This window comes from Perissodus microlepis, chromosome 14 (assembly GCF_051167445.1).
Source record: "Perissodus microlepis isolate ML-2025 ecotype Zambia chromosome 14, ASM5116744v1, whole genome shotgun sequence".
In the NCBI taxonomy this organism is placed as follows: Eukaryota; Metazoa; Chordata; class Actinopteri; order Cichliformes; family Cichlidae; genus Perissodus; species Perissodus microlepis.
In genome coordinates, this window is record NC_140474.1 from 28,115,394 (window position 1) to 28,127,946 (window position 12,553).

The 12,553-nt window shown below is 40.7% G+C and overlaps 1 protein-coding gene across 2 annotated transcripts in view; it reads left to right on the forward strand.

Moving 5' to 3' along the window:
* igsf11 (immunoglobulin superfamily member 11) overlaps window positions 1-12,553 on the forward strand; it is a 115,550-nt gene that overhangs the window by 28,728 nt on the left and 74,269 nt on the right. For both annotated transcript variants that reach the window (XM_084951918.1, XM_084951919.1), the window contains exon 2: window positions 5,852-5,881. In XM_084951918.1, the coding sequence (XP_084808044.1) occupies window positions 5,852-5,881 (30 nt within the window). The remainder of the gene's footprint in view (window positions 1-5,851; window positions 5,882-12,553) is intronic.

Genomic DNA, 12,553 nt, shown 5'->3' on the forward strand with positions numbered 1-12,553 from the left:
GCGTGCAGTGTGCCCTTAAAAAAATTTGAGGAAACTGGAACAGTGGAGGTCAAAAGAAGAAGTGGCAGACCTAAAAAGCTGATGAAAAGTGTCTGAATTCACACCCTTAAGAAATAGGGGGGGGAAATCCAGCAAAGGCCTGTCACTAAACATGAGATTTGACCCTTGAACTGATCCATCTTCTGTTTCACCGATGCTTCATCAGAAATGTTCTCAATGGACGAGTGGCTGTCGAAAAAGCCATGTGTAAGGAAGGTAAACAGGGGGAAAAAGGTGAGGTATGCCAAACTACACAATGACTCAAAATCAGTGTCAACAGGTCTTATATAGTAAGTGTCCACAGCCATCTGTGAAACATGGCAGAGGCTCTTTCATGGAGCATTTCTAATTTTCCAAGCAGCACATAAAGAAATGAGGGGTGGCTCAAAACATTTGCACAGTGCTATAGATTACAGTTACATAACTGTAAATAACCTTAAAAGACATGATATGTGTCTGAGAGTAATGTAACTATATAAAGTAACTTTCAAATTCATCAGCTAAGTTGGAAATGATATTATATTCTCAGAACAAACAGGCATGTCTTTCTTAGGTCCAGACTTTGTGGAGACCACAGGCTTGGTAATCACCAGGTGATCATTTTCCACCAAAAAATTAATATGCAGTGTTTCAGAACACAACTCTTCATTTGTTTTGTTTACGTGTAGATAAATTTTATATGAGCGATATTAAAAGGTCTGAGCATCAATGATTAATAGTCATTGTGCTGTAATGTAGGTTAGGGCCCGTGAGGCTTGCGAGCTGGAACGTAAAACAAACAAATCATTCTCCATAAAGGAAAACGTCTCTTAACACCCTCTCCACATTCGCCTGCCTTGCGCCGACCTGTATTCCCAGTAAGAAAATGATCTATGATGACGACGTCATGAGGGCTTTTTTTTTTTGTTTGTTTTACTTGTTTACATTTGTCAGAGGCACTCTCAAGGACAGTATGTGTGTTTCATGATGTTAAATCAGTGTGCGTTCATCCGCGCGCACTCACTCAGAGGCATTCACAGCTACACAATCAAAGAAACAAACTAATGAAGTCTTTCGGAAACAAACAACTTGATTAAGACCCAGGAGGGGAGAGAATCAGGTGTGAACACCGTGGGTCATGAAATCATGTGTGAACCAATGCCAGAGCTGTGTTTTTAAAGATGCGGCTTGTCTGCTTTTAAGAAGCGCTCCACATCCTGTGGGAGTTTGTTTGGGCATGTTGTCTCCAACATGGCTCCTCTCTACCTGGTTATCAACTCCTGGCTACGCACACTAGCGGGAGAGATGAGCGAAGCTTTGCCTTTGGGAGGCACATGTCTGTTTTGCTTGAAGCTGCATTTCTTCAGTGTCTACTGAGCAGTACTCTTCCTTTCCTTGTCTTCAGAAGAGAGAAGTAAACCCTGCTTATAAGGGAAACAACACAAAAAGCGAAACAACACATATTTTTTACTATAGAAACATTCGTTTAGTGATAATTAGATGTGATGCTGTAGTTTACCAGAAGCTCATCTTTACTTTTATACCAGTTCTCGGGAATGTACTTTGATCCGCTTTAAACATTTAAACAAATTGCATTTTAATTGTGCACATATGCTCAGCAGTAATATTCTCAGTCTTCTTAACTGTTATTTTCACTGCTCCAGTAGTCTGTCCCCAGGAATGCAATCAAAACTAAAGGCACTCCACAGTGATTTGTTTTACTCGTGTCAGTTTGGTTTTAGAGGAAAAATAATGAGCTGAGTCGATTTACTTTATTATGCTGTAAAGACCCACCAGTCCTTCAGAAGACTGTAACAGTAAATTTGTAACTTACATGGTGATAATAATTCAGTCAAAGTTATAGAGCTTGTTTCAGCCCGCCTGTGCATTTACAGTTGTTGGTCTTATTTCCCAAGTTGGAAAGTTGTTTTTCCATCTTCAGTGCTGCTCAGAGCATCTAAGCACATAATTTCAAGTAAAGCTTTGCTTTACCTGGTATTGTTTAACAAGGCCATTGCTTTTCTAATGGCTCGGTTACATCTGGGTTACAAGTAACCAACTTGTCACCCAGAGCTTGAGTGGATACCACAGGTCGCTTGGTGGGAGGCAGCCTGTCCCCAAACTGTTGTAGTCTGACTGAGACTGACTGGAATCACTCTCAGACAGAGTGGCAAAGGTTTGTGAATAAATCAAATGCTGGAATTAATCTGCATCATCATCTGGTTGTAAGCTGGTTGGATTCTGTTTAAATTATTTTATTAAAACAAAGTTACAGCACGCCTATATTTTAATGCAGTTAAATTGCCATTTCACAGCAACTACACCACTACTTATAGAGGAAAGTGTGTTTCACATTTGAGGTTCTGACTGATTTCTGAATGTAAATAGCTAATGTGCATTTCTGCTTAAAGAGTTTTACATGTTCTCCCCGTGTCCGTGTGAGTCCTCTCTCTGTGGTCTGGCTTCTTTCCCCAGTCCGGATACATGCTGTTAGCGGGCTTAGGTTAGTTGGTGATTCTAAATTATCTGTGGGTGTGAATGTGAGTGTAAGTGGTGGTCTGTGTCTCTGTGCTGGCCCTTCAACAGTCTGGCTACCTGTCCAAAGAGTATCCTGGCTCTTGTACTATGATAACCTCCATCCCCACTGTGACCCTGAATTGGACAAGTGGAAGAAAATGGATGGATCACAATAGATTTGCAACAGATCTGGGGACTGCAGATTTATCAGAGTTTGGTGTATTATCACAAACAGATTGCATGTAATGGCCAGCTTTAGCCCATTTGATTGCAAACTGATAGGACCACCTTATTGCCATCTTGACTAACCCAAGATGTTTTGAGGACAGCAGTTGACAGACCTGTTCCCCGTCTCTCAAGCAACTGTTTCCAAGCAAGCAAACTTCATTTCACACGGTCACAATAAATGTGGTTGTGTCTCCAACCACTGTTTAAACTAGTGTGACTGTAGCACAATAGTGCTTTCATCTTCTTTCTTCAGGTAATAACATAAACAGTACTGTATTACAGGTTAAACACATTTTTGATGTTATCAAAGTTAAGAAACCACAATGAAATTTAACATGCACGGATGGGAACATATCATTTCCTGATTCTCAACTGACTTTAAAAGATGTGTACATCCTTCCATTTAGTGTCGCAGAGCCCTATCAGTCCGAGAGAAACTACTAAAGAAAGCTGCAAGTGAGCATCAGCTGACACACACAGTACAAAGAGTAAAAAGTCCATTAGAGATAGAGAGGCCAACACAGTACTCGGGAGAAACTTCCAGAAAGGTTTGTGATCCGTTGGCCGTTAAAGAATTTTTCACTCATGGGGTCTACAGCTGGTGGTGGCGTGGTTACCATGGAAACTGACATTCCCTTGAAGGTACTTGGCAGCCACTGGCAATCGTTGAGCTTGGGTAATGGTTTGAAATTCTCTGTAAAGTGGCTCAGAGGTTGAGATTAAATTCAAACTGTTGGCAGTGGACTCATGCAGTGACTTATCACATTGTTGTAGAGTGAATGATGCCCTTTAGAGAGGGGGAGATATAGTATCTGTATCTGCAACCTGTTGCTTGCATCATCACACTTTTTAAATTTGGCTCTTTAGTTTCTGGCTGCCTCGTTGAAAAAACACCCCAAAACACCACTCCTTGCATCGTCAGTCACTGAACTTTCATTCATCGATTAGTCAGATGCGATCACGCACTGCTGTTACATCCACTGTTGCACAAAATTTGCATTAGTTCTGTGCAGATACGCAAAATATTAACTGTTAACATAGCAGCATGTGGAGCACATTTTTTCACTGCCAACCACCCTCCTCTTCCAATTTTGCCACCGGCCTTTGCTCCATCTGAATGAGTTCTCCTTAACAACTGCTGAAATGATTATGCCTCCAAGTGCAGAACACTCCAGCCGTATGTGGCAGGTAGTGTGAAGACATGCTGCTGACGGTCCTGTGAATGTCAGCAGCTGAAAAGGATCAGCCGTGCGAAGCATCAGCCTCACACCTCTGCTTGCATCACCTGCTCATGCAGAAAATATGAAATATTATTACTGTGTGAGCTCGTTTTTCTTGTTTTTGCTCGCTTGTTTGCTTGGGTTTTTTTTTTTATCTCTTCACACATGAAGAGAGTGTAAAGTGCTTTTCTACTGACCAAGTACATGACTATATGTTCGCAAGATTATAAGAACTCAGCTCTTAGCAGAACGTTTGTATTGGTAAACTAAAACAGAAGTACTCAGGCATGATGTTTTTGCTATATGAGCCATAAAGCTTGTTAGCTTTGGGGTCCCTATAGGGGTAAAAGAACTTTAATCCTGTAACATGAAGGTCTTTTATATGTATTTTTAGCAACACATAAACCTGTACGGGAAAAGCATACACATCTTATTGTGTTTATGTGTGCGTATCCGTAGAAGATTGTTAAGCTTATTTGTATGCTGCAGAAGCTCCTGTTGTTTCTAGGGCTCCTGTAGCCTGGGTGGTCAGTCTCTCTCTGTTCAGCTTGAAAGCATCAAAGGTTTTCAGCAGAGGACAGATTGAAACTGCCAGTGTTGCCTCTTTTCAAAATACTCTGAATGCAGCTACAGTGTGGGACAATGACGCAGTGTTTTGCATGAAAGGAAGAGATGTCTTAGAAAGTGAATCTTTGAAATTGAAAAGTGTAAGAAGTCTCATGAAAGTAGCAAAGGGACAAAAATGCCCAGTTAACCCCACACACACGCAATCACTTTTCCCCTCCTTTCTCTCTCTGAGGATGTTGTGTCAGTTAAGAGCTTTTATCACTGATTATAGCGTTCAAAGCGCTTTAAGCTAAGGTAAAGATCTCAGACACTCACTGCAGCTTAGCAGATCGTGTCAATCCAGCACCGGACCGTTTCACTGAGACGGCAGATGCAGCGGGCATCTGTTTGCACGTTGTACATACCGACTGGATGACAGGCTTCTTCCATCAGCTTCAGAACAGAAAGCAGTAATTGGGGGCACGGTGATTGCAGGGAATGTGTTGTTTCACTGGCGCAGTTGGTGGATACATATTGGTGTTTTGAGGTGTATAAAAACTGAATCCATAATATGTTTAAGAATTAAGAAGTCTTTAACTTTAACAGTCCTTTAACGAAAATCAATGATCAACAAAATCAACACCAGTTCAATGTGATGATGAACTTAGAAACAATGATATTAGTGGTCTGTCAAGTGCAATTGCGCTTACCTTCAATTTCCAGGTGGAATCGAAGAGCAGCTCATTATCTTCTGAGAAGATGATGCAAAAAACAAATTTCTGATTTGTGGTTTGATTGCCAGCATGTTCTCAGTTCGTTGGAAAGGAAGTTCTTTTAAATGTGTGTGTTGCAGCAAGGAACACGTGACATTGCGTTTATCACATGCAAATGTTTTTTTTTTTTGTAGATATGCATCCATGCTCAATAATTACTTTATGCATACTGCCGGGGAAGGATTTAATTAACTGCCCCCCCATGTCAGGGTAGATAATTAGCCAATAACACACATGCACAAACACACACTTTCTCTCTTATGCACACAAAGATTAAGTCACAATATTTGAGACTTGAATGCCACTGGCTTACTTGCTGCCACAGGAACCTAAAGTCTTGAGTAGCAGTTGCAGGGATATCAAGAAAAGATGCAAGAAGCAACTGAGCATGGCGCAGGTTCTGTCTGCCTGCAGAGAGATGCTAATGTTGATTTCTATGTTTCATCAGTGTGGTGGTGCACTGTGTGATTGCCTCAGCTACACTAATGCTCACTCACAAAACACAACAGTAATTATGCCTTCTTTATTGTCTTTTTTCTCTCTCCGCAGGTTCAAGGTTTGATCTACACACAGGAAAAGGTAAAAGTCTGTATCTCTGTTTGTGTGTTTTCAGGTTTTGTATGTGTGTGGATGGATATAACCGAATTATTTGGGAGATTTGTGGACTAGTTTGCCTTTGTTTTCACTGCACACACACACACAGACACACACACACACACACAGACACACACACACACACACAGACACGCACATGCACGCACATAGCTCAGCAGGCTGTTGTCCTAATCACGGTGAACATAAAATGTGGATTAGTGGCGGTCTTATGGTATCAGTCATAATCACACACAAACAAATGCTCCAGCACATAGGCACCTGAAAGCAGCACGTTTTAGGTCTTCACGTCGTTGCCGATCACCCGTTTCAGTTTCTAAATATAATTCTGTTAAGTTTTTTGAAAGGCCCGATTCTGTGACACTCAACAGGACATTTCTCCCAAGTGATTTCTCTAAACGCGTGAGCATAACTGAACATCAGCATTTTATCTGTCCTCAGAGTCATTGTGTTGTTTATGATGACAAATATAGCCGTTTTTTGGATTTTGCTATCCAGGCAGTATTTGATCATTATCGTGATGGTGCACCTACAGCTCTTTTTGGTCTATTTCTGGCAGATGGAGTCTGTAACGGTTTATGTCTGTGGCCTTCCCTCTGTAGATCACAGAGTATTTTAGTCCAGAATAATCCCCACCATCTGCTATCTCCTCTACTACATTTTAGTGCTCACTATCTCTCTGTCTATCCGTCACTCTTTCCTATTGCTTTTCTTCTTTCTGTTTTTTCTTTCAGTATTTCTCTGTGATCCCTCCCAGCTTTTTTTTTTTAAAAATGTCATGACCCTCTTCCTCCCACATTCAGCCTTTCAATCTCAGCCATGTCCCAATCCGACTGCTCCTTCTTTCTCATGGGTTTTTAATTTTTCTATCTTATTGGTTTTGAGTTTTCCAGTTAGTTATTTTTATATTATATCTCTATATTTTGTATTTGTTGTCATTCAGGCTTTTGTTATTATGTGATTAAGTCAGTGTTCATCATCACTAGCTGGTTCCTTCTCTCGTGTCTAGTTTCCTGTGTTAGTTATTGGTCTCTCTCTGTGAAGTCAGTCTTGTCTTCATGTTAATTTGTATGCCTGTCATGTCTCTGTGTTGTCTATCATGTCTGTTTATGAATGTCAAGTTTGTTGTCGCTCTCTCGTGCACGCTCTTCCTCTGTCTCTCTGTCTCTCTCTCGTCCCTTGCTCTTTAGCTTTCTCTCTCTGTCTTTCAGCTCTGTCTGCTATGTGCGTGCTTTTGTCTTCCCACATCAAGTTGTGTGTCTTCATGAGTGTTTCTCTCCAGTCCCTGTATCAAGCCCACATGTCTAAGTGTGCTACTTCCTGTTTTACTTTGATAGTCTTCTGCCTCGCCTGTATCATGCTTTTTTCTATGCATACTGTTTTTCCTCACTTGTTTCTTGTGCTTCCTGTTAGCATAGCTTTACATCTGTCTTGTTCTTTCTGGATGTGTCCACTCCTTTACTTTCCCTTATTTATCCCTGTCTCTGGCCACACACACGCCCAGTCCGTCCATGCTACACAGGCAGTTAAATCTTAATCTGGGCTTGCATGAAAAAATGCGTCCTCTAGTTTGTAACTGAAAAGTCCTAAAAATCCACTCTATTAGAAATGTAAAGAACTACATTTATTTCCTCATTATGTTTGTTGGTCGCAGTAAGTCAAGAGGTTAAGTGGGTTAGGAAGGTTAGTGGGTCAATCCCTGGCTACTTTTGTCTACATGCCAAATATCCTTGGGCAAGATATTAACCCCAAGTTGCTCTCCGATGCATGTGAATGTGTGTGAATGTTAGATAGAAAGCACTTAAACATAGAAAAAGCACTTCTATGACTGGGTGTGAATAGGTGAATCAAGTATGTTCTATTAAAGTCTTTGAGTGCTCTGGGAGAGTAGAAAAGTAGCGTAAAAGAATCAGTCTATTCCCCATTTATTCCAGCAAAACATCTCTGAAGGTTACAATCATCATTTGTATAGCCATTGAAATTATTTATGAATGCTTTTCCTAACTTCTTCATAACTACACGTCCACGTTCCCTTTAAGCCAACTTTTTCTTCTTCTGTTCTCTGTCCCTGGCCTGGTTCTGTAAAAAGAAAAGGAAAAAATAACAACATTTAAAATTACCACTGAATTAAAAATGAAATTCTCAAATCTGTTAGGGTGCCTGAATCTACTCCACAGTATGAGAGTGCACGGCACTCAAAGCAAGCAAGCAAAGTTCTGCAACAACAATGATTATAGCAGGCTATTTGTATTCAGTAAATACACCCTCATTTCCTGCTTATTGTGGGACATAACAGTGAACTTAGTCATTCAATAATACAGCAGGCTATATAAAACAGTGTTATTTATATATGTCTCTGTTAAAAGGTGCATATGGGTGTTCAGGTAGCAAATTAAAATGTCATCCTCTTATTTCCTTTTTCTTATTTCCTACTGCAGAGTTGCTTGTGGCAAACTGGGACTTGAGTTTGTCTGTTTTCAAAGAGAAAGTAGTCCCTTTTGCAACTGAAGGGCAGAACGTTTTGGTGAATGTTCTCTGTTGACAGTTACAATCGCTTTCTTCAGTTTCACTGCTGCTTGGCGAGTAGTTTGTAGACAAGTTGGCATCTTGCATGAAAACCCCTGGAGACAGCAGTAACCTGCTAGTGATCAAAGCAATTGCACAGAGGTTTTCAGTCCAGCATCACACACAGCAGGGACTACTAGCAACTGGCAGTAACCTCCAGCACCCACTTGCCAACCAATGGCCTGAGGTTACCAGGGGGTCGCTGACCATTCTCTAGGCCTGTGTGAATTTCTTAATTACTGCCAACAACCTCCAGTAACCACTCCCCAATTGGTTGGAGAATACACATTTGTTTGTCAGATAATTCCTCAACAGTTTCTATACTTGTGTGACTGGGGCCTAAAATAGCATAAACCAACACGTTGGGACTGTACTGTTCACTTTTACTTTAACCTTAAGCAAAGAAAAGCAAGTTTAACATGACTTAATTGATGAAAAAGCTGTTTTGGTCAACCTCCAAAAACTGCAGAGTACTGCAGGGCAAAGCGGTGGATACAATTTTGAATCAGATGGAGCAGGTTGGTGACACTGCTGTGTTTTCAGCCAGAGCTGCGACTATATTAAAGAAATCCCCTCATGTCGATGACAAACAGATGCATTAACTGCTGGAAACTAAGCATTTAAAGCAGATTGACCAGATTATAACACTCCAACAATACAGACCCACTCTACCATACCTGAGAAACAGATCAGACAGTGTCAAGGTGATGAGATGAAATACTTCTTTTGTGATTTTAATACGTCTAAACGTGTTCGTTGAATTAAACATGAGGGATATTATGTTTTAAGGTTAGAGAAAGAGACCTCACTGAAACCACAATGGTAAAAAAAAGAATCTACTCACTTGAAAAATCTAATATGAAATGTGGAAGACCCTCGTCTTCCTCTACAAGCACCACTAACATGCCCAGGGAAAAGGCACTTGACTCTCAGCTACTCCACTTCCATTGTTCTGTGGCAAATGGTACATGACTACTGTAGAAATCCTCAAGTGTGTACAACTGCATCCCTTTTCCCTCTCTGCTCCCTTCTCCCCGACTGAGGCTCTAAGTGAGACTGAGCTCTTTGTCAAATTATACAGCTGAGAACATGACAACAACATTTCACTTAGCGCACCGACACGAGCGTTTGTGACACTCAGGATCTCTACAGAGAGAAATTCAGTGTGCTGTAATGCAGAGAGCAGAGTACACGGTTTAGGCTCCTTGATGTAGTCGCATAATAGTGTGCTGCGTGTGCCTCGCAAACAGCAGCGATTACAACGGAGGCAACCGAAATACACACAGGTATGACATCAGCGTTGGTGACTTGGTTGTCAGCCATGTACAGCACATCTCTGTACCAGCACACAGCTGGATTAACAATGCCTTGAATGGATTAGTGGGAGTTTGTGTGTGTGTGCGTGTTTGTGTGTGTGAAAGTGAGAGAGTCAGACTGAATGATAAAACATGATGGTGACTCCTGTGTCAAGTGGGTATTTGACAAAGCCGGATACCTTAAACAGATACTGATAATACCCCGAGATCATCGTATTTTGGCTCCACTGTTAATGACATCACAAAACCATGCCCTCCACTTGTACACGCAAGCTCACACACAAACACACACACGAACACACACAGCGTGCAAAGCAAATCATATCTTCGTCATCTGACCTAAATCCATTAGTACTAGGAGTCACAACCTCTTCCTCCCATTCCTCTCCCTCAATTTCCTGCTCTTCCGCTTCATCCCCTCTCATTTTTTCCCCTTTTGTGGCCCTTTACCTGGCCGAACAGCCGAATTGGACATACAGGTGTTTTACCTGTATGTCCAGTCTTCATGCTACTCAGACTGACACATTTATCAATTTTTACCATTCTGCAGTGATAAGATTCAGGCACAGAGCTTAATATGTGATGGTAAATATAACTCTCTTGAATATATTTGTCTTTTAAAGCATATGAAAAACCGTTTGTGTGTATGCGTGCGTGCTTGCATATGGGTGTACATGACAGGATTGCCAGCTGGGCCATTTATGCTAAACTGCAAGTGTCTCTGCTGCTGTAAATTGCTTTGGATCGCTGTTAATAGCTACTTTTGCCTGTGAGACCAATATTAAAATCTGCCATGATGTCATTCTTCTGTTGCCCTTTCATCCTCACTGCTGCAATATGTTTCTTGGATTACTGGATTTGAAAGTCGCATAGTGCTCTAAGAATGTCAGTAATGAATATAAGGCGTGCAAGCTGCTTGACTATTCAAAACGCTCCTAATTGAAATGCTGAAAAGACGGCTCTGGCTAATCAGCTTAGAGATGTAGTCCACAGCTGACAGATAATAAAGAGGATCTTGGTGCTGAAGAGTCTATTACCACCCCTGTAATGAGAGTTCATATAATATCAGTCGAGGACAATGGAAGAACGGGGAAGTTGGGAGCGAGTGGGAGGCTGGGAGAAGTATAGGATTGCGGGAAGAATGAAGAGGTGGCTCCCATTGTTCAAATTTAAAAGATGCAACTTAGGCGACGAGGAGATATGATCAGGGATCTCAAACTGAGTGCGGGCACATGTCAGCACTAATGACCAATGGACTGAAGGTAAAGAAAATAACTAGCGGACCTCTTTTTTTTGCATGTGACAATGCGAAAAAAGGATAGTGTGGATGAAGTTCTTAAATTTGACCCAGTGTCTGTCAAAAGGCTAAAAGCCATGGCCTCCTGTTTACAGTTCGTTTAAAAAAACCAAAAAGGCAAAACACCAAATGGAACAACTTTTCTCCTTTTCTAGCCTTCAAACCTTTCTAACCTTCTTAACCTTCAAAATAAAACAGGAAGTAAGTGCAAAAAGGACAAAGAACGAAGAACTCAGATCAACCAAAACACACAGAAGGAGCAGGCATGGAAAAGAAAATCTTTGAGCGGTGTCAGAGCAAAGCTGTAAGGATTACAACAGAAACCATAAATCCCACACAAAGACGATGCTAGTCGCTCAACAAACAGGGTTTTATAAAAACATTTGGGCTCATTGTTTAGCTGCTTGTCCCACAACTTTACTGTTTGGTTCACTTTGAACTTTTTTTAGTACCTGGTCAAGTCAAGATAGTAGACAAGACACGGTTAACAATTTGTTGGTGAGCATTCGGGAGTACTGAGCAGCTAAAAAAGTCCCAGATGTTTCCCTCGGGAGTTTTGGACACTACTACAGCAGAGTTAAAAGCAGGTAATTATTGTTGTGTTTTAGCAGGTTGCCAAGAAAATGAATGTGACTGAAAAGAAATGTCAGCTTCCCAAGTGCTTCCAAAGAAGTGATGGGATTTTTTTTCTAATCACACAGTTTTATATCTGGGCATAGCTAAATATAGACACCTTGAAATGCATGCTCATAATGTGTTTTATTTCTATTTGACTTACAGGATAAAATCACCTTACTGATACGGGGTCACATTAACAAGACATTAAAATTTGTCTTGCATCCACCAAGGTCTTCAAGGTCAACATATAAAAAGTACCACATAAAGATTTTAAATATCATATCGCATTTGAACTCTGACACCAACAGATCAATCTGAAGGTCAAAGTGATAATTATTCTATGTAAATCAATTTAAAGCTGTTTTTTACTGCCATTGTTTGTATTGACAACATATGTGATGTATAACGGGATTCTAAATATAACATTACCGTGGGCCTCTGACTCTTATAGTTTGGATCCATAGCTTGTCACATTTGAGTTCCGACCTCAGTTTTATGTTTTACATCTGCCTTTCTTTCACGTTGGCTCCAAAACACGTTATTTGTATGTCTTGAACCTTCTTGAATTCCATTTAAAAAGCACAAAGAAAACAACACGAATGAATACAAAACAGGATACTACTCCGTTAAATATAAATACTACCCAGAGACTGTGCCGCCTTCGTGGAGGTTTGCTCTCTCGGAGTGCTTCTTGTTTTCCATTTATTTTCTTTGTTGTTTTTTTTCTTAAGATGGTTGCTGTATGTGGGGCTGGGCGATATGACCCGAAATTCATATCTCGATATTTTTTAGCTGGATGGCGATATACGATATATATCTCGATATTTTTTTTAAGCCATAAGG